Source organism: Sebastes umbrosus, chromosome 12 (assembly GCF_015220745.1).
Source record: "Sebastes umbrosus isolate fSebUmb1 chromosome 12, fSebUmb1.pri, whole genome shotgun sequence".
Lineage (NCBI taxonomy): Eukaryota > Metazoa > Chordata > Actinopteri > Perciformes > Sebastidae > Sebastes > Sebastes umbrosus.
This window is the reverse complement of record NC_051280.1, coordinates 10,683,874-10,709,635: the sequence shown is the minus strand read 5'-3', so window position 1 is coordinate 10,709,635 and position 25,762 is coordinate 10,683,874. Positions and strand designations below refer to the sequence as shown.

The window sequence follows — 25,762 nt, the reverse complement described above, 5'->3', positions numbered from 1 at the left end:
AATGTAGAACGTTACTGCTATGGCAGTTGTCAGAGCCGCAACACTAAACCCCTTCAATTACTTCCAACTAGTCAAACACTGGCGGATCTTCTGCAAGCTCATTTCACTGTTTACAAGTGCAGGCATGACATAAGGGGCAAAGAGGCTGCCATAAGGCTGCCTTAACTCCTTAAGAGTTAAACATGTTATTGAATATGGGCGGTGTTAGGAGCCAAGGACGTACAGACAGCGAGACAGACAGCTGGTAGCTCCAAATGTATTCAGCTTGCCCCAGACGTCCACTATTTACCCCACTGTTGTTGAGCGGAAATCATGCTTTCACTCAGGGGAAAAGCGTGCCATTACCATAAAAAGGAGTTGAAGCTTCCACCTTAACAATCTCGACCAGGCATCCTGTTCCCATGCTGGGGGGCAATGCTGCATAGGCTGTATGCAAATGCAGCCATTTCAGTTTACAGCGAGGCTGCAGAGAGGAGACAGGTAGATCCTCTAGTGGCCACGGTGGCCTTTAGTTTAAAATGCAACTCCTCGCCCCTTTTTCCGCTGAAAAGCCAAGAGGAGAGGCTGAAGCCGAAAGGTGTGAATGTGTGTTCATAAACGTGGCTCATTTCTAACCGTCTATTGGAGGAGCCTTGACAAAGCTAATTTACAAGATGACACCTTGGACTTTCGCATTTCCATTCTCCTGACGTGAGGGTTGGTGATCATTTGTTTGTTAGGGAGCAGACAGCAGACAGGACAAGTTGGGAGGAGACGAAGGGGGGAAGTGGAAGAGGGGCGGGTTGGCGCTGACAGCGCCGATGAACCTGGTGATGTGGCGTTCGGGGGGGTAATGCAGGGGTCTGATGTGGAGGTGAGGGAATGGTGTGGATGTGATATTTTCCAACACACTTCATCATCCTTACCTCTAATTGGTGTACCACCTAGGTGGGAGTAATTTCGATGCAAACAGGGTTGAGAGATTAGTTAGTAATCCACTTATATCAGTGGGAGAAAAAAAAACATGGCTTCTGACACAAAAAACGGATACAGAGTAGAAGCCACTTAAATGCAATGTGACAAAGTTCAGTGTACTAATCAACGCTATGAAGCAGGTATACATTGTGGACTGTATATGTTGTCTGTAAATGACAAAAAAAAACAGAAAACAGGATCCCTTCTCTCAGGCAAACATTTTGAAATATAATGCTGCTATTTTTGTATTTGCAGACAACACCCACAGACACATTTACGCTTGCTTCATAGTAGCATTAAAATAGTAAGCAATTTAAGCAGATTCTTTTATTAAGCTTTCTTATTTAAGACGGCCTTACTCTTTGTACAGACTGCATTTGTGCAGAAAGCAGTTAGTAAAATGGGCAAGAGAAATGAATGAAAGTCGTACACAGTAAATAGAATGATGCACAGCAAAAAACTATTCAGGTCAGAGGTATTAAATAGAAAAGAAGTTAGTATCTCTACAGAGTGAATGATTTGGATGGTGTGGAAAGATAGACCAAATGTGTGTGTGTGTGTGTTCACTAAAACATCGAGGAGGAACTCGGTCTGCCTTCTCTGTTAAACTGTGGTGGCAAATTAATGCGCTTTTTTTTCTGCCATCGCAAAAATTGGCCTCTTTTCAGGTCATAGGCAGTAACGTAAATCCTGATACAGCAGATGTCAAGAAAAGGGTGGTGGATAAAAAGAATTGTTAGTGTGAGGGCATTACATATCAGCATATTTTCAGGCACTCTCACTATTTGCGAGAAAGAAAACTAATTAAAAGTTTGTTGCTAGATATAAATATATATATATATATATATCTTTAGGCACTGTTTTAGCCCTGTTATCTAAACATTATCAAACAATTAAGTGTTATTATCCAGCTTCTGTATCTAATTTAGGTTGTGCGTGCAGTAGGGCCGGATTTTAATATTGCAACAGCATGGACAGTCTAAGTGAATGTGCTCCAGTGACCTGTATTCGGCCTCCACTGGGCAGCTCTGGTGCCAGGCTTTTTCCGGAGTAGCTCTCATCTTTAATCTTTGGGGCCTGACACTCTCTAAGTGAGGTAGATTTAGTAAGGAGTCACAAATCTGGTCAAAAGCCACTAATCTTTCCACCTTGCACCTTTTCAATCTGATCCAGGTCAGCCACACACTGTTTATTTATCAAACCGACTGCTACTGCAAACAAAGAGCACCTCGTACATTTTTTTGCAAAGTTTGAATCCGAGCTAATGCATCATCGGCTGGCCTCATTGTCACCCAGCTGCATGTTTAAAAGGGGATTAAGGATTATTTAATATGGTGAAAAAAGTCTCTTTCTGTACTTTTGGATGGTTACAAGCTCATGCATCACTGTCAACGAACGCAGGAACAACTTCACTCCAACTTCTGTGTAACTTTATAAGTGGCTGCAGCTGTAAGGAATAAAACTCTGTAGGAACTCAGCCAACTCGTCAAGGTGACAAACTTTGAGTGAAACTTTCGTGTCCTTTGTGATGAAAGAGAATACATGAAGTCATACATGACAACAAAGGCCTTTTGTGTTCTCACATCCTCCTCATGTCTAGCATGTCTCATGTCTGTTGGCATCTTGTACTCTGCAACTTGCCTTTGCTGTGTTTACATTAACAGTGTGTCATTTAGAGTAACACCTTGAAGATATGAAATCAGATGAAATCAAATTTTACCTGAACGAAGCTGTTTAATGCGCCCGTTGCTGCTGCTGATGTCTACAGGAAGCATGTCCTTGAACCAGGTTATCTCCGGGTCCGGGTTTCCGCTGGCTGCACACAGCATGGTGGCGGTTCTGGTCTTTTCAACCACCTTCAGCTGGGGACCCATATCGATGGTGGGGAAGCCATGGGGGATCTGGTTCTCTGCAAATTTGCAAAGGCAGATTGTTAGTGTATGCAGAGCCTCACAGAGAAATACATTGCAGGAGGGGGAAATAAAAACAAGAGGAAAAAAAGTGTAAAGATTGCGACAGAATATAGGCTCTCAATTGCTGTGAGAGGCGTTGAGTGCATCAAAGCTGTTGAGCAGGCAAGGACAGAGAAGAGGATGAAAGAGAGCAAATGTGTTTCAGGTGCTACAGGCCGAACAGCAATCAGAAAGCACACACACAAACAAAATGAGTGCAAGTGCAGAATATACTACAGGGGAATTAAAGATCTGGTATAATTTGGATTTCAAATTTGGTTGGAAAAAAAATATCTCTGATTGATTATCATAGCAGGCTTATTACCCGGCATGGGGAGACTCAGGTTTAGACAGAGGAAGGATTGCAATCTGTCTCTGGGCACCCATGCATAAATGAGCCGCCTTAGGCTTAGCAAGCTAAACAAACCTATTTGAATAATCCAACTCATCATAATGAATGTAACAGCATATCCATGACAGCACATAAAGTATTATCCTTAAAGCAAGATTTGGTATTCTAGGGTGAAAGGTTGTTCTCAAATATATACTGACGTTATTGCATAAGATTAGCAAAATATGAACAATATATAGTCCTGGGCGATTTCAGGCTCAGCCTTGACATATCGGATTCAAAATGTCATCAGGAAGAGGAACATCCCAGCATACAGTGTCTACCATTGACATTTAACACCTGCATGTATGTGTTTCTATTGTGGATACCTTACAAATTATACAAACTAGGGAACACTTGTTTACCTCTGAGTTCTCTCTGATCCCCCGCTATGTTGAGTTTTGAGAACGTTTGTTAGTGGCAAAACTCTCTAACAGAATTCTTATCTTTAAAATAAACTAGTGTAGTTCCCGTTCGGAACGGGCCAATTGCTTGGCCCCCAGAAGTTGTGCTTGCAGCGTTGTCGAGAGCAGCGGTATGGCTGCTTGTACCCGCCAAGTGTGAATTTGATTGGATGAATGGTTCTCGAGATATGCGAAGGGCAGTCATACAGTCATACATACATATAGACAAAGCATACCTCCTTTACAGTTAGATGGTGCTGCTACAGCCCCACCTATTGGCCCGATAGCACCAAATTTCTCATGGTCACTCAGACATAATATCTACACATGTCCACCAAATGTGGTTGCAATAGCACAAAGCATCCAGGAGATATGACATTTTGTGTAATATAAGCCCCGCCCACAGCACTTGAGCTAACTTTGAGGACCAGCTTTAGCAAAACTGTATGAAACATCAACAATCCAAAATAGTTATTTTTCCTGGTTTGGTCCAGAGATATTCTGTACCAAATTAGGTGTTGATTTCTCAAAATTTGTAAGAGGAGTAGCAAAAAATCTGATCTGAATCTCAAAATTCAAAATGGTGGAAAATCAGCCTAGACGCAAAGGGGTGTGGCTTATATGGATGGATTCGTCTGGACCCACAGAATCCAGGAAGAAATCATTTCGTTTCTAAGAGGTAAGGTTCATAAGTTAAAGGCCAAAACATAAAGTTCATCATTATAGCGCCACCATGTGGCCAAATTGCACCACATTTGATACTGTCGAATGAAGTCGATCGGATGAGCGACTCTCGAAATATGCGAATAACACACAGAGGGACAGACCGACAGACAGATTCCTTGCTTTACAGTTAGATGACCCAAATTATTTAACTGTTTTGTAATGGTTTTGCAATCCCCATTTGGTCACTTTAATAAAATACAAAACTGTCACTGACATGGCCTAACTGTGCTGCAAATCCTAAATCAGATCTCCCTCCCACCTGCCCTCCTAATAAACCCTAATTTAACCTCTGGACAGCGTTAATAAAGAGGAAACACGATGGCCCTTGAGAGGTCTTATTATCAGCTTGCTCTTAAACTTGTAATCTCTTTTATCTTTTTCCTCATACGGTATGTAGATGTGTCTCTGGGGCCAAAGTGCTAAGATGAAATCCTTGAAACAGTGCTAATGATTGTGGTTCACCATGAGAAGATACCTAACTGCAGGTTAACAATAATCAACTGAGAGCTGCTCTACAGCGATGAACACAATTAATACAAGACAGAAATTTGGCTTGATAGGAAATAAGTGTCCAGAACAGGATTACGATGTCACAAAACTAAAACTGAATGGTCCACTAGAAATTAGTTACAATGTATTCAAGAGAATTTGTGTTATGATAGGTGAGGAAAACAAAAACAAGGTGTCTTGGCGCACGGTATTTAATGTCAAACTACAGCCCTGAACTGGTCGACCATGTAAGACTGTGATTGCAACAGTGTGCATGTACAACTGAGAGGGAGAGAGCCGGCACTCTCTGCACACTTCCCTAATTAATTAAGACATGAAAGTTGTTGTTCACTCCAGACTCAGACACAGAACAAATATCTTCTGTTACAGTGTACACTGTGAGCTGTGTTACCAGAGACACAAGGTTGTCTCACATCAGTCATCAGCTATGAGAAGAACAATACACAGTCGTCTCTTGTATGTAGGAAGTGATTCTCCAAGATCCAATTAATGCACCCTTAAAAATATACTTCTGATTCATCTGTTTCCGACTACATCTACTCCACTCAAAGTATTATTTGAGTATTATTTTTCTACTTTCTTAAGCAGACATTTACAGCGTGGACCTATGTTTTGATTTGATAGTCTCTAAGATCACGTCAGCAAGAAGGCTGTTTAACTTAAAGGTGCAGTGTGTAGAATCTGGCGGCATCTAGCGTTGAGGTTGCAGATAGCAACCAAGTGTGCAAAGCGTGTAGGAGAACACGGTTGCCGAACGCAAATGGCCCTTTCTAGAGCCAGTGGTTGGTTTGTCCGTTCTGGGCTACTGTAAAAACATGGCGGCCGGCTCCATGAAGAGGACCCGCTCCAGAACGGCTCATTCTAAGTTAACCATAACATGACGACATACACTAAAGAGAACATAATTAGCCAATAGATCCCCCTAAATGCTACACACTGTTCCTTTAAGATGGAGTTAAAGGGATGCATTGAATAGTATTTTTCCACTTCACTTTGCTTGTCTGACTCCTCAATCCATATGTAAACTTATATAGCTGGAGCATGAATAGGTGCATGGGTGTTGTACTTTGTTCTGATCCCCAGCAGAGCACTTGTTCCTGCGTTCACCCTTGTGTTTGGCCTGTAGCCCGGATCGTCTCATATTCAGATGTAGTTGACAGATCTCTGCGTGGCCTCTTATCTTTGTGGCGAGGCTTACTTCCTGTCTAACGATATGGGATTCGTTTTCGGACGTCCCAAATGAAATCGGGATACCTCTACAAAACAGACAACTGCAGCACAAGGAAATAATACTGTACAATTTGTCATGACGGTAACAGTAGCGGCCTGTGTTCCTCTGTGGTTTGCTCTCTCTAACCTTCAAAGAGAGAGAGAAGGGAAAAGACTTGTAGATACACACCCTATATAATGTTGATGCTGCAGTCATTTTCTGAAAGAGGGTTTATTTAGAAGATTTTTTTGTTTAAATGGACAGTTTTGTGGCCAAAGATGAGTAAAATAACACTCTTCTGCTATTCTCCTTGCCTCCATACACTGGTTGCCTGTTAGCTACAGAATTGATTTTAAACTCCTGATGTGTGTGTTAATAAGGTATTAAATGGTTTCACCCCATCTTACATTACAGAACTCCTGTCCCCATATCACACTGACACAAAACTGATCGTCTGACCAAAGACTTCTGTCTGTCCCGAGATCCGGGACTAAGTGTTATAGGGACCTTCTGTATTGCGGCCCCACTGTCCGATTCTCCCCCACTATTGAGATCTCATCTCATTAACTTTTATCATTAGCCTACCTTAACCAGCTCACATATTTCTCCTTAAGTCTCTGTAGGTCTATGTTGTCACTATGGACTCTGTGTGGTCATGTGCCTTTACTATTATTATTATATAACCAGCTGCGACAGTGACGCTGGTATTGTTTTCACCTTGTGTCCAAATACCTTGATATCAATATTGCGCATTTAGAGATTCTTTTAATTACACACAGAGATTGAAATACAGTTGCACATCTCTCCACACACATGCTACAGTAGTACTGGCCCCATACCAAACTGCCTTCTTTCATGTCATGTGTTCCACAGCACAATGAACACAGATTTGGCGCCGCAGCTGGTGTGATCCCATCACAAGATGGTCTCTGTTATCATTGTTATTTATCATCATTGATTTTTTTTTCTCTTCTGTTGTGTTTGTTTCCTTCTTTTCTTTTTGTTCTCCTCTGTGTGTGCTGTAAAGCACTTTGGAACAACTGTGTGGGAAGTGCTATATAAATAAAGTTGAGTTGGGTTTAGGGTGCAATGTGGGGAAAACATTAATTATATCAAACCTAGAGAGAGCTGAACTCCAGTCTCACCTACTTACAGTTCATTTAGAACATGTTAATAATGGCCACAGATCACCTGAGAGGAAGTCCCTTTGTGACTGCTGACATGGACCCAATTTTCCCAGGTAGGAGTGTGGTGGGAGGCACAGTTGGTATGTGCTCAGGTGGCTGTGTTTGTCTCGAAAAAATGACTTTCATAGATTTTTGTTTTGAACATTTATTTAATCAAATCATTTTAGTAAAGTCATTAGTTTTATTACTCAGGAGTAATCTTTATAGAAGATTAAAATGTTTAACAACCGTATCTTTGCACAACCTCTGCCAGTCTGTCAGTCAAATGATGACTGATGCAGAACGAGGACAAGAAGTTTGTGAATATAGACACGTATGCACATGTAAACCCATTGATTAAAAGAAGTTGTGTCCTAACGTGTTAAAAATCTCTATCGATTTCAGCGCTGTAGAACCGAGCTGGTGGCTGACCTTTAATCAGGCGTGAAGATGAAAAAAGTGTGCACATTGAAGTCTACCTCAGTCCCCTGCTGATTCCCAATGTTCATGTGTTCACATTGTACATGTAACACATGGTTGGCCATCCCAAATCACTCCATCTCTCGGCCAGAAAATGGTGTAGCTTCCCTCTAGGTCTAGCATTAAGTAACTGTATGGTAGAAACCAATCGATTCAATGAGGCATGACACTGATCCTGTCAATCACACCTCGCAGTCACCCCAGGGATCACACTGAGGAGGATTGAGAAGTCTGTCGTACCACATTTTGAGGTGAATTTCCTAAGATTTGTTCTATTTCATCCAAAATCTACCTGCAGCAACTTCAAGATTTGTAACATACAGTTTCCCTAGAGAAAGAAGTGTCTTGTCTTACCGGAGGGAAAAAGCTATTAATGCCATAGTGCCTTGTGGAACTATGCCATTCACTGAAGAAACTGGAATATCAGCATCGGATATTTTCCACCAAACCCTCTTGTATTGCTGCCTGTAGAATATTTATGATGAAGATTATTGGCAAAGGTTCCTGGGCTGTGAAAAATGCAAACCATTGGTAAAACAGGGTGAAAGACCCCAAAGGAGTTATTACACGAGTCAGCAGCTCTGCCATATCAGGAAGCACAAATAGAGAATACTTTAAAAAGGCGAACTGCTGCTGCAAAGCTTATACATGAATCTTTCCCCTACTTTCTAATGTTTAATGTATGTCTGATAAGTGGAGTGTACTGTGGCTCCACTTGGTGTGTCAATTTAAATTGCTGAATGAGACTGACCGGGTTGCATGTACAGTAAATGTTATACATATATAGGAGGCAGAGCATTGCTTAGCTTCAATGTTATTTCCATAGTGTGTGCTGTTCCGTGAGCATGATACAGTATATCCAAGATTAGCTACTCTTGGGGAAGCATAAGCAGAAAGAATACAGAGAAGCAGTTGTATTTCTTAGGCAAACAAATTGGATTTCATTGGTATGGAAATGAAAGAATATAAAATCCCTGGCCAATTTAAACTGTTAACACAAAGGACAACAAAATTCCATCTTCTTAAATGTGAATATTTTCTGGTTTCTTTACTCTTCTATGACAGTAAACTGAATATCTTTCACTTGTGGACAAAACAAGACATTTGAGGATGTCATCTTGAGCTTTGGGGAACACTGAACAACAACTTTCACCATTTTCTGACATTTTATAAACCAAAAAACTTAGCGATTGATTGAGAAATGGAAGACTTAGTTAAGCTGATACCCATCAAGAACTTTGTAACGTTTGAAAATCTCGTGTTCATTATTTTAATTAGGTTAGAATGTTAACATAATGCTCCGTATGAAAAGGTAAAACGTCTCTAATAGTTGCAAAACCATGCAGCCCACATCTAATATAGCTTTCTTAAGCTGTCTATGCTTTTGGCTTTAGGTAAAAAAACATAAATAATTGAAAGTTCTCTCTTTACACATACAGTACTTATCAAAGATCTTGTGGAGCTGATAAGATTTGCGCTCTGTCTGTCTTTTCCTTCTACTGCAATTCCTGCGGCTGGCCTTGTCTGCCAACTTGTCATACCGGGAAGACAAAGACATGCTTTGTTCAGTCCTCTTTAATTTGAAGGGAAAAGAAAAGGAATGGGGGAATCTGGAGAGAATCCAATGAAATAGTGCAGGCAATGCAGGTTGATGTTTGTCAAGATAGAGGGCATTTTTAATAAAAAGGCCCTCTTGTGCTGGAGTGTAATTCATCAAAAAAGCTCCACTTCTCTGTCTAGTCAGGGCGGGAAAAAATATGTGTAAGGAAAAATCCTGCGATAATGTCATGCAGGCGATCCATTAAGGCTGATTTATAGTTGTAAGTAGGCTCTACACAGAGTAAAGCTCCTAAAACGCCAGTTGGCGGAGGTGCTTCTATGCCACTGTGTCGGGTTTCTTCGTGTACTTCAAGAAATGGCGACTGAAACTGAATGGATCGTGTTGCAGTTGGAGTTAATAAATGTGAACAATCGTTAATGTGGCAAAAAAGAGTCATATAAAAGTACACATTTACGGATTTTCTCAGTTAACCTCTCCTCGATTTGGTCCATGATCACGGAGAAGAAGGAGCAGCTGGAAATGCGATGCTACCAAGCGGATTAATCACGGTTGTTACGGTCTGCGTCGCCACAATGTGGCATGTAGTTACACTTTGGGGGAGGTGCACGTCAGGCTACACTGTATGGTACATATCTACGTTGTAGATTCAACACAGAAGTATAAATGAAGTGGCCTTTACGCAAATTTGATTTAACACAACTAATTTCTTTAACGCATTAATGCAATCGATCTTTCGGAGGTTGTAGCGGGCTCATGGTATCAACCATGTCACTAGCTTGTCACGAAGGAGGCTAAATAACGCTCCAAACTTACACCGAATTTTGGCGAGGAAAACTGTCATGGCCATTTTCAAAGGGGTCCCTTGACCTCTGACCTCAAGTTATGTGAATGAAAATGTGTTCTATGGGTACCCACGAGTCTCCCCTTTACAGACATGCCCACTTTATGATAATCACATGCAGTTTTAGGGCAAGTTATAGTCAAGTCAGCACACTGACACACTGACAGCTGTTGTTGCCTGCTGGGCTGCAGTATACCATGTTATAATTTGAGCATATTTCTTATGCTAAATGCAGTACCTGTGAAGGTTTCTGGACAATATTTGTCATGGTTTTGTGTTGTTAACTGATTTCCAATATAAATATATACATACATTTGCAAATAGCGAGCACATTTGCCCACTCCCATGTTCATAAGACTATTAAATACTTGACAAATCTCCCTTTAAGGTACATTGTAAACAGATAAAAAATGTGTGATTAATTTGCGACTAATCATGATTAACTATGGACAATGATGCGATTAATCACAATTAAATATTTTAATCGATTGACAGCCTTAAAAAAAACACAACATGCAGGCAGACTTAACAGTCTGAAAGGATGCGTGTTGCATGCGAACCGGAGTCTAATCTGTCTTAGAGAAGTAGTATTTAATGGAACTTATTTGTAAAGTGCTTCTGTGACACAGTTGTTCAAACAAAAAGCAGTAGAAACGCCCTGGATTTGCAAATACGTAAGGCCAGAGGCAGAAAGGCGTCGGACACAAAGCTATGTACGCATGAACTGGTTCCTTCATGATGTGAAAAATACGGAACATTGTTCTCTCAACAGCCGTTTATCACGCACACAGCCATACTGCAATACGAGCAGCTTAGCAGATGAACTTGTTTACAGCGGTTACAGCAGCACGGTAGGAAGGAGAGGGCAGGAGGGGAAGGCTTTCTGTGGGTTTGTGGTTGTACTACTCAATTAGGATAGCAGTGGGGGCCTTGACTATACACAAAATGAATGGGGAGACATGGCCAATATCATGCGTCAAGAGAAAATTACAAATATGGTAATTAGTGAAATTAAGAAAACATGATCATAAACTGTTGTGTCAAGGAGGTGTGCCTCTGTTGTAATAGCCACAGGCCGGACCAGAGAGGTAAGATTCAGATGAGAGAGGAGAGAGAGGGAAAAGAGTAAAAAGGAGAGGGAAAGGGGGGAGGAGAGGAGGGGGGCATGCCAACCTCCTGCCAGCTCCAATTACCAGTGTGAGTGGAGCGTGGCAGCTAGGGCGATGGGTCTAATCAGAGCCCTGCTGAAAGAGACCCGTCCCTGTCCTCCTGTCCCACTGGGAGGCTGCTGGAGCTCAATCCCACACTAGCGTCAGCTAGCGTTTTTCCCCTCAGCCCAAACATACTCATCTCAATGGGGGAAAACACTCCAGACACCCCAGTTCCCTCATAACAGGGGAGCCCTGACACAGTGGCACAAGATACAACAGCTCTGCATAAAAAAAAATCCTCATTTCCATTTCAGTGTGTCCTAGTACAGAATCTCCTCCGTTCTTACACTCTCAAGTGCAAAAAGTGGCGAATGGCATGTGATGCTATGAATGTTTTAAGTGAGTGAAAGGTCCCTTCAGAGAGAACATGCAATCATGAAACGTATGGCGAGCAATATTCATGTCAAAACATCGCTGCAACATGAACAGGAGTTGTGTGCATGCTCGCTAGCTGCCCACACCGTCTTGCTTCATTCTGTATCAATAGTTAATCTAACTCAGCATCAACGTGTGCCATCAAAAATGAAGGTGAAGCCTTTCTTAACTTCCTCAGCTTCTGCATCTGAGCTGATCTCATTTCCAGCGAGAAATAAAAGGCCTTCTGATCTCCATGTGTGCCAATTGCCAAGTGACGGATGACAACAATTAAAGGTGATGTCTCCTTTGATAGTGCGAACCAAAGGACCAGAGTGACAGCAACACAGCCACTTGCCTCATGAAATATTACTGCTCTAAAATCTTTTAAACATACATCAGTGCACTGTCTTAATAGGTAGAAAAAAGGAAAAGGTTTATGCACTTCTAGAGAATATGTAGGCCGTTTGGGTATTTAATTTGCATGTGTGTGGGGATGTTTAGCATTTAGCTTTAATTGATGGCTAAATGTTTGAAAGAGGTTAAATTTGTTGAAACTACAAAGATTGCAGTCTGAGTGTTTCCTACCTGATAAAGCCCTTTAATTATTCACCTTTCTGCTAGCCCAACCTGTGAGGGAAACTAAATATAGTGCAATAAGTGTTGTCGACGTCTCGACTGGTCTTGAGTCAGTCTGGCAGTGAAAAGCAGACGAGTCGTGTACAGAAACAAAGCGCATGGCCTGCGGCTGTTTCTAGCCAAGAACACCGTCGAGACAGACATTTGAGACACGGAAGTGTGTGAGGCGTGTCAGCGCCAGTGGGAGGTGCAAACACAAAGCCAAAGCTAACACGAGTTCAGCCGGAAGAGCTCTATGAATAGTTGGATCGCTGGTCGTGTTCAAAACATTCAGCAAGTTCACTTGGAAAATGTTTATCTGCAAAGGATTTATGAGTTTGCATGTTCTTTCTGTGCCTGAGTGGGTTTCCCCTGGTTTTCCCCCCAAAGACATGACCCACCTAAGGCCTGGAGGTTGCCCGTAGGTCAACCTATAGCCCTGTTCAGACCTGGAATTAACATGCATCCTGGGTGATCCAGGTGTGAACGCACTCAAGACGCATTGAGGACGCATTAAGATCCGATCACTCGGACCACATTCGGAAATGGTCTGGGCCACAATGAAGGACCGCCTACTAAACTGATGTATGTGTGTGTGCGTGCGTGCGTGCGTGTGTGTTTGTTACTAACCGAGAGGTGATCACAACAGCTTGTCTAGCCGAGGGTTACGTTGCGCCTATACTTTATGAAGGTAATAAAATAACGGCAAACACTTTATTACTCCCAGATTGTCAACAGCAAAGCACAGCAGCTTCACTCCTTACGTTCTGACCTTTCACAATAAAGCCCCTGCACATATAGACTGCATCAAGAGGCAACTGAACAAAATAGCTTAAGAGTTTGTCGGTGATGTGTCGGTGTTTCTGTTCGAGTGCTCTGCACAGATCCGACGCCTGCCTTGCCGCTCCCTTTCATCGCCTGCTCTCTGAAGCTCTGTGCGTCAAGGAGGTCCAACAGGGACTACCGGTAGACAATAGCCATATTTATGTTGTGTAGGTGAGTGTGGTATAGAAATAATTAATCATGATTAATCGCACATTTTTTATCTGTTCAAAATGTACCTTAAAGGGAGATTTGTCAAGTACTTAATATTCTTATCAACATGGGAGTGGGCAAATATGCTTGCTTTAAATTAATTAATAACACAAAACAATGACAAATATTGTCCAGAAACCTTCACAGGTACTGCATTTAGCATAAAAAAATATATTCAAATCATAACATGGCAAACTGAAGCCCAACAGGCAGTTGATGTTGTCAATGTGTCAGTGTGCTGGCTTGACAATGACTTGCCCCAAACTGATTGGGATTACCAATGGATTCCTTAGGTTTTCTAGTTTCATATGATGCCAGTACCTTCACTCTAGCTTTATAACTGAGCCCGCTACAACCTCTGAAAGATCGAATAGCTGCTGGGCCCAACAGCAAGTTGGGGTAATGCGTTAGTGGCGTTAAAACGAATTTGTGTTAACGCATTATTATTGCATTAACTTTGACAGCCCTAATTTTTCTGTTCATAAAATGTATCAAAATTCACGAATATGTAGGATATTACTACTGCTGTATCTCGCTGATTAACAACAACAATGCATTTGGTCTTTGCAAACGGAAATGATACGTATTTATTTGCATATAGAGATGGGAAGTGAGATTCGATCACACATGGTCACTCGAGACGCATGAGATGCATTCTAATGCCAGGTGTGAACTGACGGGTTAGAGCTGTCCACTCGCATGTTAATGCCAGGTCTGACCGGGGCCTGTGTGTCAGCCCTGTGACTGACTGGCGACCTGTCCAGGGTGAACCCCGCCTCCTGCCCCGATGTCAGCTGAGATCGGCTCAACCCCCCCTCGACCCTCAAGGATAAGCGAGTATAGCTGATGGATGGATGGATTTATGAGGAACAAGAAGGTGATGGTGGTATTACACTCTGATGTAAAGTAGTAATGGATAAAAATCAAGTGACAACAGTGTTTCCAGTTACGGTAACAATACATCATTACAGCTATTGCTTATTAACAGTTAACTTTCATCTTTGATAGTAGCACATGCAGGTGTTTCTTTCTGAAATCCTGTGACATTCAGGCAGCGACTAATAAGTCCCACAGAAAGGCAGGCAGGCAGGCAGACAGACCCGGCTGGTGTTCATGTAACTGCCTCGGCGCCTTTGACTTGCAAAACATCGGAGGGCAAGGAGTTTTCTCACATGTTCTGCCATGAAGGGCATGTGAGCAGGACCCTCCTGCTCTTCAGAGAAATACTAGCTGGCAGAGCTCCCACTGCAGAGGTCTCCTCAGCAGGGATGACACGGCACACCCCGACATCAAAGACACGCCAAGGAGGCCATTGATGTAATACTGTTGTAATGACATGAAAATGGTAAAAAAAAAAAAAGAATCTCCATGGAAATGGAGGCAAATGTACAGTGTGCACCGAAATGTGCATTGAAATACGTCTCGACTTCTCGTCAAGCCTGTTGTCTCTGGCACGCTATCTCTTAGACCAGGTGTTATGGCAGTTGCTATGGCGATAGTAGTGCATCAAACAAACAGTGCTCGGGATAGATGAGCTGCACGCACAGACACACCTGCATGCAACGGACCGTGACAAAAACACAGTCATAACAAAAACACTGTTAATGCCGTTGTTAGCACACCCTGCGCTACATGCTGGTGGTCGTATCACGGCGCTGTTATTCTGCTGTTTATCCAAGTGTACTTGGAGTAAAAAGACTGTAATGCATGCCACGACCTTTGAAATAATACACTTTTTTGTCTAGCAGAGCAGAACATTTGGCCTCACATCCTCGCCTACAGGCAGATAATCAATAACAGTCATCTAATTCCCCCCCAACTCCTTCCTTTCCTTCATCTCTTTTTATCATCTCCCTCTCTCCACTTTCCTATTCATCTCTACTTCTCCCTTTTTCTCCTATCTGATATCATACTTCCACTGTCGTCAGTATGATCTACGGCCCTGCCAGATGCCCCGCGCCTGTTATTTATGCTGCTGCGCACCAGTTAGTACATAACCGTGGCCTCCGACCATTACTGCAACCCAAGGGTGGTCCTCTGAATTCACATGGTTATGCTGACCGAGTCACCTTGTGGGACAAGCACTGCTGCACAGAATCACATCCTCCATTAACTACGCTATACGAGTAGCACAGCTGTAGGCTTTCATTTTGAGATTACAGCTCTACTGCTTGCCTTGTGGACCTACCAACAGGAGTTTGATTGAAGACCCTTGAGATTATAGTATTACAGACTACACGGTTTGTGGTTTACTACTCATTTTAATGTAACTGGCTCTAAGGTGGGAAAAGCTAAGAGCTCATGGTAAATTTATGTGGTAACACGATGTGGCTAATAAGACTATTCCTCCAGGTGTCTCGGAAAAAAAGAACAAGGACAGGACCAAAAATCAGGAAGCGTGACGGTTAATGAAATCGGTCTACAAAAGGAAGCAGAGCGGTGGTTTGCAAATAAATGAATTAATTGATCCTCTCCACGACTCAAATTAATCATCGGCAGAGCTTTATTGTGACATGTTTAGTGTAATTACAGCAGATAGGGATGGCTTTTATGAGTTCTGAGAAAGGCAGTGGATGTAGTGGAATGTGGCAGGTTCTGTTAATTAAATCCTCACTGACTGGGCTCCTGTGACAGCCTTTACTTATTCCCTCGGTCTGAGATAAAGAATAATAGTCTGTGAGTCAATGTCGACAGCCTCAGCTATGGAATGGTTTGCAGAAGTGTTGGGTGTTCGGAAACACCGCACTGTGGCACGACCTATTAACTGCTCACCTCCAAATGCAGTAATTTCATCAGTGTTGGTCAACAGTAGCAAAGAGGTGAAAGAAACATAACTATGATGGAAAGGTCGAAACACCTTCGACCACAAAAGGCACGATGGCTGCTGTTATTCTGTGGTTATAGTGAATTAGCTGGCAGCTATGAATGTTGAATATTATCAAGTTTACAGTTAAACCAAATCTGATTCTACTACATTTATCAGGGCTGTCACAATGTCAGATTTTCTCTACATGATTATCGTGGCTAAAAGAATTCACAACAGCAATATTATCGCAATCTCGATAGAAAATGCTACTAAAAAAATAATAATAATACCGTCAGTCAAAATCATCTGTGGTTTTGTTTATTGTGCATTTTGTATTTTTTGGCAAATTTTGTCAACTTTTTTCAATTTAAGTATGTAATAATAAAGTATAAATCTCAAAATATCCCATGAAATAAGGAATAATCCCACAACATTAATCGTTATTCATATTCAACATTAATTATTATTAGTTATTCTCAAACGGCCGTGCCGAGAAGCTTTGAATATTACTCACTGAAGCTTTGAAGCTCAAAAATGGTATTCGGGAAAGCCCTAATATATATATATGTATAAAATTATTCAAGAGGCACTGGATTATTTACACGATATAATCATATGTCTATTAACATAATATCAGTGATATAGGTTAATATTGCTAACCTATATTTAAGGTTCCACTGACCATTTTAGTATATTGTTTCCTGTATTTGGTACTATCTTGGTCCTAACCTCACCACAATTTCATTAGGAAATGACAAACACCTGCATTACCTTACAAATAAAAAAAAGGAACGGGTAAGTGCTTCAAACTCCTTGGTGAACAGAGTGTTAAGCAGCCGGGCAGACCTGAATCCGAGCATGCTTGCTCAGTCAACCTCACCTTGCAAAACAGGTTAAAAATATTGATGCTGATGTAATGCATGCAAAATCAACAGTGCCTTTGACAGCTGTAAGCAGGCCGAACAACTACAACCTTGAGAAACACAGCTTAGCAGCTTAGAGAAAATGGGACTATGCCTCTTAAACATGAGGAAAATGTCAAGCTTAAGGCCGAGCTATAAGGCTGATAGTGAGCCAAGCCGTTCTCCCCTGCTTTCTATGGCCCAGTGGGTAAGCCAAGAGGGCTTGGTGTGTAAATGTGTGAGGAAAAGGGGGTCAGGGTGAAAGGACTCCCATTAGCCAGCTCATTGAGTGTAGGTATTAGAACCCCCCTGACATGCAGCGAGCCCATCCATCCATGGCCAGTCAGGGCCTGGGGAGCCGTTGACTCATTGGCCTGCAGAGCTTTAAGGTGGACCTTGCTCTTTACCTGCCGGGGTGCAGGCCCCGGCCTTCATTATTAACAAATAAAGCAATGTCAGGTGGGGGTTTTCTTATGTGCACTCGGTGATGTTTTTACTTTTACTTATTTCATACAGAAACTTGTGCACAATATGATGCAGCAAATGCAATATAATAAAAAAAAAAGCCTAGCAATAATATATTACATTTTTGTTGAGATTGCATCAGTAATGTGTTACCATGGTCATTTTTGAGGTGGTGTGTTGTGTTAAATAAATAGTGGTGGGCAAAATATTTGAAAATGCTATTAATAATGAATGTGCTTCAACACAACAACTGTGGCCTAAAAATGACCAGAGTTGTAAATCAATTTGCATTCATTTAGATTAACTGTCTTCCATTATACTGGGATTTCTAGTTTTCTGGTGTGGTGTCTATATTGGAGTGTTGTCTAATTGATGGTTTTGCATGACTTAGAGACAGACAGAGACAGGCATCTATAATAAACCAACCAATACAATGTGCAATACATTGTGAGGGCTAATAATATGAAGCAACTGTTAGAAATCTATTAAATCAAAACAACAAAACAAACAAAGGTCCTTTCTACGGCTGTCAATTGATTAAAATATTTAATCACGATTAATCGCATGATTGTCCATAGTTAATCATGATTAAACGCAAATTAATCACACATCTTTTATCTGTTCAAAATGTACATTAAAGGGAGATTTGTCAAGTATTTAATACTCTTATCAACATAGGAGTGGGCAAATATGCAGCTTTATGCAAATGTATGTATGCATATATTTATTACTGGAAATCAGTTAACAACACAAAACAATGACAAATATTGTCCAGAAACCCTCACAGGTACTGCATTAAGCATAAAAAAATATGCTCAAATCATAATATGGCAAACTGCAGCCCAACAGGCAACAACAGCTGTCAGTGTGTCAGTGTGCTGACTTGACTATGACTTGCCCCAAACTGCATGTGATTATCATAAAATGGGCATGTCTGTAAAGGAGAGACTCGTGGGTACCCATAGAACCCATTTTCAATCACGTATCTTGAGGTCAGAGGTCAAGGGACGCCTTTGAAAATGGCCATGACAGTGTTTCCTCACCAAAATTTCAGATAAGTTTGGAGCGTTATTTATCCTCCTTCACGACAAGCTAGTATGCCATGGTTGGTACCAATGGATTCCTTAGTTTTTTTTAGTTTCATATGATACCAGTATCTTCAGTCTAACTTTAAAATTGAGCCCGCTACAACCTCGGAAATATGGATTGTATTAATACGTTAAAGAAAATAGTGGCGTTAAAATTAGATTGTGAACTTCGACATCCCTAGTCATTTCTTGTATTGAATTCTGTGCATTTTTGAAAATATAACTCCTGCTTTTATCAACTGTAAAGCAAAAATTAATTTCAGCCCACTTCTGATTTACATTGTCGAGTTTTTCCTGTGCCACGGAGAGGAAATTAAATGTAATATACTTCCTAATAACAACTGTTGAAGTAGAAAAATGCAGAACGGTAACAAGGGTGGGGGTTGATCCAAGGCTGAACATTAAACACTTTCAACTAAAGTAAGAAAAAAAAGCATGAAGCAATGAACAAATTGATTCGCTACAAATTTACACTGTAACTGTCTGCAGGGCTCAGAGTGCTCAGGTGTAAGTAAGTGTTTGACTTGCATTTGACCCTTCAAATATCAATTTGATTCAGGAACACATGAGTGAGTGACAGCTTCCATCACTCTCTGTGTTCATATTCAGTGAGGCCGCTTATATTTCTGGAAAAATAACATTGGATCTTCATATTTAGATGTCTGACTGTCTCTCCCTGCTGGCCTCTTGTCTGGTTTTGAGTGAAACGCTCCAATAAAAACGTCAGATAATCATGAGCAAGTGCGTGCAAACGTAGGGACTAACACAAAAAGTATCAACCCAAGGGGGGAAAAAAAGATGACCTGTTACTTTGCTTAACACTCAATGGAGGAAGCAGTCTGTCGCTGCACGCATGGTGAAACACTATTGATAATCACATCGGTCACGCTCTCGCAAACAAGTCTTCAGTAAAATCTGTAATTGAATAATGAATGTCTGTTGCAGCTGTTTGTGGCAGATATTTAATAGCAGATGTCAATTCACGGATATCGCTGTCTGTTCCAGATGATGCGCAGATATCAAGGGATGCGCATGTCTTGTCACATCTCCAATATCTTCTGAAGCCCAGAGACAAAATCCAGATAAGGAGTTCAATATGGCCTGACAATCGACAGTGGCCATAACTTAGGGTTTAAAACAGTGACAGGCTGCAGCTCTGCTCTCAATAACTGTATGACAGCAGGAGCCATAATGTTTTATTGTAGCTATGTATGGACACAATATCAGAAACAACCATGGAATAATGGGTGAGCTGTTCCTGTTTATTCCCCCACTGTATTTGCACAAAAGCCGTATTTATTGCTGTAACTGTACAGGTGTTATTATTATAGTGTCCACCCACCCTGTCTAGGTGATTATACACAAGAGACAACAACTTTAACTACGCATAATTATTTTATGTTTGAATGGTTTTGATGATTCCCCAAAAGACTGGAGCTGACACCATCATCAGTGCATCAGATGATACCAAAAGGAAGAATTTCGTCTACGTTCGTTTTCTTTTTTCCTGCTTCTTGTACTTAGGAGTTTGAGCAAATGTGTTTCTTTGGGAGAAAGTGAAAAGCTCTGACACTCTTTGAAAAGCGCTGGCCCACTTAAAACAGGATAAATACGTCCCAGCATTAGCTGTTCCTTAACACCTTTCAGGATGTTGAGTTTTCGCCAAAGTGGTTGAAGTTATGGGATAAATTAGAGAAAATGTAAATCCGCTCCGCGAGTCATTAGGACAGGCTGCAGATGTGTTTTGAGGCTTTAATACCAAATTACATGCTCGCAACAATTTAGAAAGTGGTGGGAAGCAGCCAAAGCTGTAATGATTAAGTGAGTTTTAAAGAGCTGGTCTAATTCACCACCAGTGGCAAGAAAAACAAAAATATAAAAAAATATATAGACTCTAAAATGTTGCCGTAATCTCTATACAATTAAATGTCTGACTCTCTTGGTTCCCTAATATTCTATCAACCACTTATTAAATGTTATTTTTACTCATTGACCTCTTTCCCTCTCTCCCCTTAGGCCATAGACATGATCAGCACTGACGGCGCAGACATACCAGACGTTGCGGTCTTTACAGATACAGCTTGCCAAAAGCATTCAGCAATTGATGGACAAGTACAGACGATAAAATGTTGCCTCGAAGCAACAATGACTCCATCCAGATGTCTAGGCTACGTAACATGAGATATGTGTCCTGGTATCAAACAAATCTAACAGGACAGATCGATTAACCTAACAACATTAAGTTTGACTAGTAAATGAAAAATTCTCAATCGGTCATACCACATTCATCTTAAATTATTTAACTTAAAACAGAAGATTATAACTAATAATAAATAATTATAAAGATATAAATTCTTTTTTTTAGATATCTGCTTCCCGATTAGCGCTGCATAATTAATCAAACTTTTATCAAAATTGCAATATGACCTACTGCAGTTTTCTAATCGCAGGATGAGGAAGAAATTGCAATATTTGTTAAATGTGAAATATGTGCCAAAATACCATTTTAAATTAAATATTGTGGTGCTGCAGAGATGTCCTGGCTTTCACATCATATTCTACAGGCTTAAGAAAAACATCTTTGTTTGGTACAAATCTCTGCAAAAACCACACCATAATTATTTTACCATGTTGTTCAATGAAAATGAGAATAATGATGTAAAAATGATCATTCCCTCTATTATCGCAAATCATATCTCAAAAGCAATATCAGTCAAAATAATCCCAATTTGATATTTTTTTCAAAATCGTGCAGCCCTATTCCTGGGTGTTTTTTTAAGATAATTTAATTTAATGATAATTTATTGATCACACACACATCAAGACCAGCAGAAGGTCAGATCCACAACAAGCTGGCAGAGTTATTGTCCTGCTCAAGGACACTCCAGCAAGGTGGCTGCTGCTAATTAAAGCCACAGATATCACCCCCCAAAATCTCAACAAACTGCTCATCTGCATTCCTCTGCATAGCACAAATTAATTGATTGGTTAAAGAGTGAAGACTATCTGCCAGCGTCAGTGTTGGGCCAGCTCAAAATAATACAAAAAGCCAAGCAGCAAAACCAGAATTCCTATTTTTTAATTAATGTTAATATTACTTATTAGACTGATTTTCCAAGGTTGAAAACAAGTTTATGTTTTGTAGTTTTCTTTTTATCTCCTGTGTATCTTGGTAAGGTAAATGGGGACTACAATAGAAATGCTACAGCCCTGACCAAACCTAAAAAGCTATCTGTCCCCCATACAGTGCCCAAGTCCTTGGAAGTAAGGATGTGAGGATGCAGATTGGGTGGCCAGGAGGGTGATTCCACCCTGCCATATTGTGTGAGTCCTTGGGAGAAGCATGAATAGACAGATGCAGTTTGTATCTGTCAGGCTGGATATGATCTACGACGCTGGGCCTCCAGCCAGCAGATGGTGGGAGAAATTAAATCTGTGACACAGACCGACACAATGGAGCTCAGAAATACAGTAGGGGGGGGTGCACCTGTAGTACGGTGTGTGTGTGTGTGTGTGTGTGTGTGTGTGAGGATTCGTGTCCCTGAATGGTTTCGTGTGCGTGCAGGTTCGTGCTTCTGTATTCCTACAGCATGTCGTGACAAATAACAGCCCTGCCCCTAGGAAAGACGGAAGCCAAACCTGTTCTACTTAAACTAAATGCAAACTTTCACACCCTGCATCATTTTCATAGATAAGCTACAGTAATGTAATGTTAAACACTGAACTGACCACTTACTTTCTTCAACAACACGAGGGAACAGCTATTGAAATTGCAGCATGAACATTACAGAAACCCACCAGTATTCAAAAAGAGAATCAGAGAGAGTGAAAAAGTGATGTGGGGGGAATAGCAGTAACACAACAGACCTTATTCTGGTCATTGTGGATGATTTGAATAGCGCGAAGGAAAGGATTAAGTTGTCGGAGGAGCGGGGCTCGGTATTAAATCATTCCGATATAGCTTCTGTATTTATCTTGCCTGGGAAGAGGCGCAATGCGATTTCTATGCTGTTTATCCAGTCAGGTTTGTTGTCCGCACTTGCCTGGCTCCTGAGATATTTATTACTGGCATTGTGTCGCAGTCATTTTTTGCCTCTGCACCAGGGACTATAATGCATGCCAAGCAAATAAAGGCCTTTTCTAACCATTTGTTTACTGCCACCAAACACAGGGCAACTAAATACAGTCAACACAGTAAAGCTGGGACACTTTGCTGAGTTCCATTTTGAAATTTGGTGTGCAGAAACTGATGAGTTTTTAACACTGCTTTATAATTATGGCCTCTTTTCCAATCTTTAAAATTAGAGAGGCATAACATGTACTCACAGGGCAGAACTCTATTAATATTACAAGGAGCTGAATCGCTCAAGAGTTTGATGTTTGACATGTTTTCACTAAGCAAAGGGGATATTTTTTCACCACTGGAGAAGCTTTGAATCCTTGCATATTTCTCATTTGACCTTTCCAAAAAAAAAAAATCATTTTTTTCTCGACATTACATGTTCAGAAACGAGTTGCCGGGGAACTTCAAAAAAGGTGTGCAAGCTGGTCTGAAGGAGAACCTTTCTAATTCGCGCTCTGACAGCGGAGGATTCCGGTAATGATGGGGGCTTTTGATCTGGTACCGTTAGATAACATTCCTTTTTCCTAGAGACAGGTCCGCTGTCTCCCAAAGGACAAGAGAATGTTCTCCAGCACAGCAGAAAAGTCACAGAGTATACCTGAGATTCTGCTCACACTTAAGGAATACTCTGGAGTCACAAGGAGCTCTGCAGATTATCCGCTTGACATTTTTACGTTGGTTTTAACTTTTTATTTTAGAGGAATTTTGCTGAAACTACTGAAAGTTACAGTGGGTAAGCAGTTAAGATTTGACTGTTGTCAGGCCGTTGAATAGGCATTATCGCTCGCTATAAGCACCATAAATTGGGGTTGAATGGGAACCTTTTACACCCAATAGTAGGTTTTATCATATATTCACATGGTAGATCACCGAAAGAAGTTATAAAAGAACACGACAGGAACCTCTAGCGACCGTAATAATTATGACAGGAGCAGAAGCGGAAGTCAGGCGCAGTAGTATAGACAGCATGCAGCTTCGTATGGAGTGGAGGTTGGGGGCGATGGATGGGATGCAAAACAAAGGGTTTTTACTAGTGCTGTCGATCAATTAAAATATTTAATTGCGATTAATCGCATGATTGTCCATAGTTAATCGTGATGAATCACAAATTAATCACACATTTTTTTATCTGTTCAAAATGTACCTTAAAGGGAGATTTGTCAAGTACTTAATACATTTATCAACATGGGAGTGGGCAAATATAATTGCTTTATACAAATGTATGTATATATTACATTTAGCATAAAAAATATGCTCAAATCATAACATGGCAAACTCAAACCCAACAGGCAACAACAGCTGTCAGTGTGCTGACTTGACTATGACTTGCCCCAAGATGCATATGATTATCATAAAGTGGGCATGTCTGTAAAGGGGAGACTCGTGGGTACCCATAGAACCCATTTTCATTCACAGATCTTGAGGTCAGAGGTCAAGGGACCCCTTAAAAAATGGCCCTGCCAGTTTTTCCTTGACAAAATGTTGCGCACGTTTGGAGCGTTATTTAACCTCCTTCACACATGGTTGAGATGGTTGGTACCAATGGATTCCATAGGTATTTCTAGTTTCATATGATACCAGTATCTTCACTCTAGCTGTAAAACTGGGCCCGCTTTAACCTTAAAAATGGCAAGTTGCATTCGTTAAAGAAATTAGTGGCGTTAAAACAAATTTGCGTTAACATGTTATTATTGCGTTAACTTTGACAGCCCTAGTTTTTAACCAGGAGGCCGGTGTTCGCATTCCGTGTGAAACCAACAAGCACTGAGTTTCGTTTTCACCTTGGAAACGTAGTTACTTTAAGCTAAAACCACTGTTTTTCCATAAACTTATCTAAGTGGTTTTGTTGCCTAAACCTAAAGAAGCCTTTTTGTTTGTGTTCAAAACGTAACGTTTCATGCAGTTTTACAACGTGTTAGTACGTGTTGTGTTTAAGTTTCACTTTTCACTTTTACAACATAGTAGTCTATGGTGCTTATAGCAACCGACAACGCCTATTTAATGGCCTGATAACAGTTGAATGGAATGCAGCTTCACTTTCCTGGGGTTTGATAGGACATTTTATTAATACAAATGACTACAACCACTTTGGCTGGAAATAAGATTCCAAGCTTCCAGCTTGTTTTGAAAATACAGAACTAAAGCAGAGCAAACAGAGCAATTTCATTCTCACGCCATAAACGGAAATAAGAGCAGCTTTAATGTTTGTACAGTGTTTTTTTCTCTGTGATATGTGACTTCCAATTGGATGTTTGTGTTGAATCGCCTACCAAGTATCTTGCTGATTTGTTTTCACTTGGGAAAATATGCCTTATTATTTCTAAGTTACAAGTCTGGGTCGCTGTAGGCCTTTCCCAGGACTTGTAAATGTTGCAATTTCCTGGTTGCTGACAGCAGCCAATTAAAAATATGCACCTTTAGGGATGTTGCGCAACAATCTGGCTCTGGTTGTGGAGAAAACCTGTCAGCTTCCAATTGTGAAAACAGTCACTCTATTCATTGCCCCACAGAGCCTCATCAGTTTTATCATCACCATTAGCGCTGTGACATGGCTTTGACACGGCTTTGACACCACCTTAGTCATTTCTTGATCTGAGTCATTGCATTTTACATTTTACATGCTCATCAAATGTTAACGGCGGTGAAAATATGAAATATTGCCTTGACATGGAGAAGTGACAGCACACTGCTTTTAAGACTGATGTTGTGAGCCGAGATGTCTTTTCTGTCCGGCAGTAGTTTATTTCATACATCACCGAGACAAGCACCATTTACCTGAACATTTACTGAGGCAGTTCAATTCAGGAGGGGCACTCAAGGTCAAAACATCGGCATCGTTACCCAAGTAATGAGTCATTGTTCCCTCTGGTCATCTCTTTAAACTGCCCTACAACGTCAAAGCTACACTGTCCACTATATTTAACAGAGAGAGAGAGAGTAAGATAGAACAGAGGAAGGAGTAGAT

The 25,762-nt window shown here is 41.0% G+C and overlaps 1 protein-coding gene and 1 long non-coding RNA gene across 28 annotated transcripts in view; both read right to left on the bottom strand.

Annotated features, from left to right (window-relative positions):
• The window catches only part of LOC119498895 (receptor-type tyrosine-protein phosphatase F), a 201,114-nt gene that overhangs the window by 86,418 nt on the left and 88,934 nt on the right, over nt 1-25,762 (bottom strand). For 17 of the 27 annotated variants that reach the window (XM_037787989.1, XM_037787988.1, XM_037787992.1 and 14 more), the window contains exons 5-6: nt 2,675-2,863; nt 906-923 (exon numbers count right to left, since the gene is read on the bottom strand). In XM_037787989.1, coding sequence (XP_037643917.1) covers nt 906-923; nt 2,675-2,863 — 207 coding nt within the window. The remainder of the gene's footprint in view (nt 1-905; nt 924-2,674; nt 2,864-25,762) is intronic. The other 10 variants (XM_037787995.1, XM_037788000.1, XM_037788001.1 and 7 more) reach the window with 1 other exon arrangement.
• Nucleotides 3,872-6,055, bottom strand: LOC119498898. Its single transcript, XR_005209207.1, has 3 exons — nt 6,045-6,055; nt 4,687-4,694; nt 3,872-4,462 (listed from the first exon to the last, which is right to left on the bottom strand). It is a non-coding gene; the product is annotated as an uncharacterized LOC119498898 (long non-coding RNA).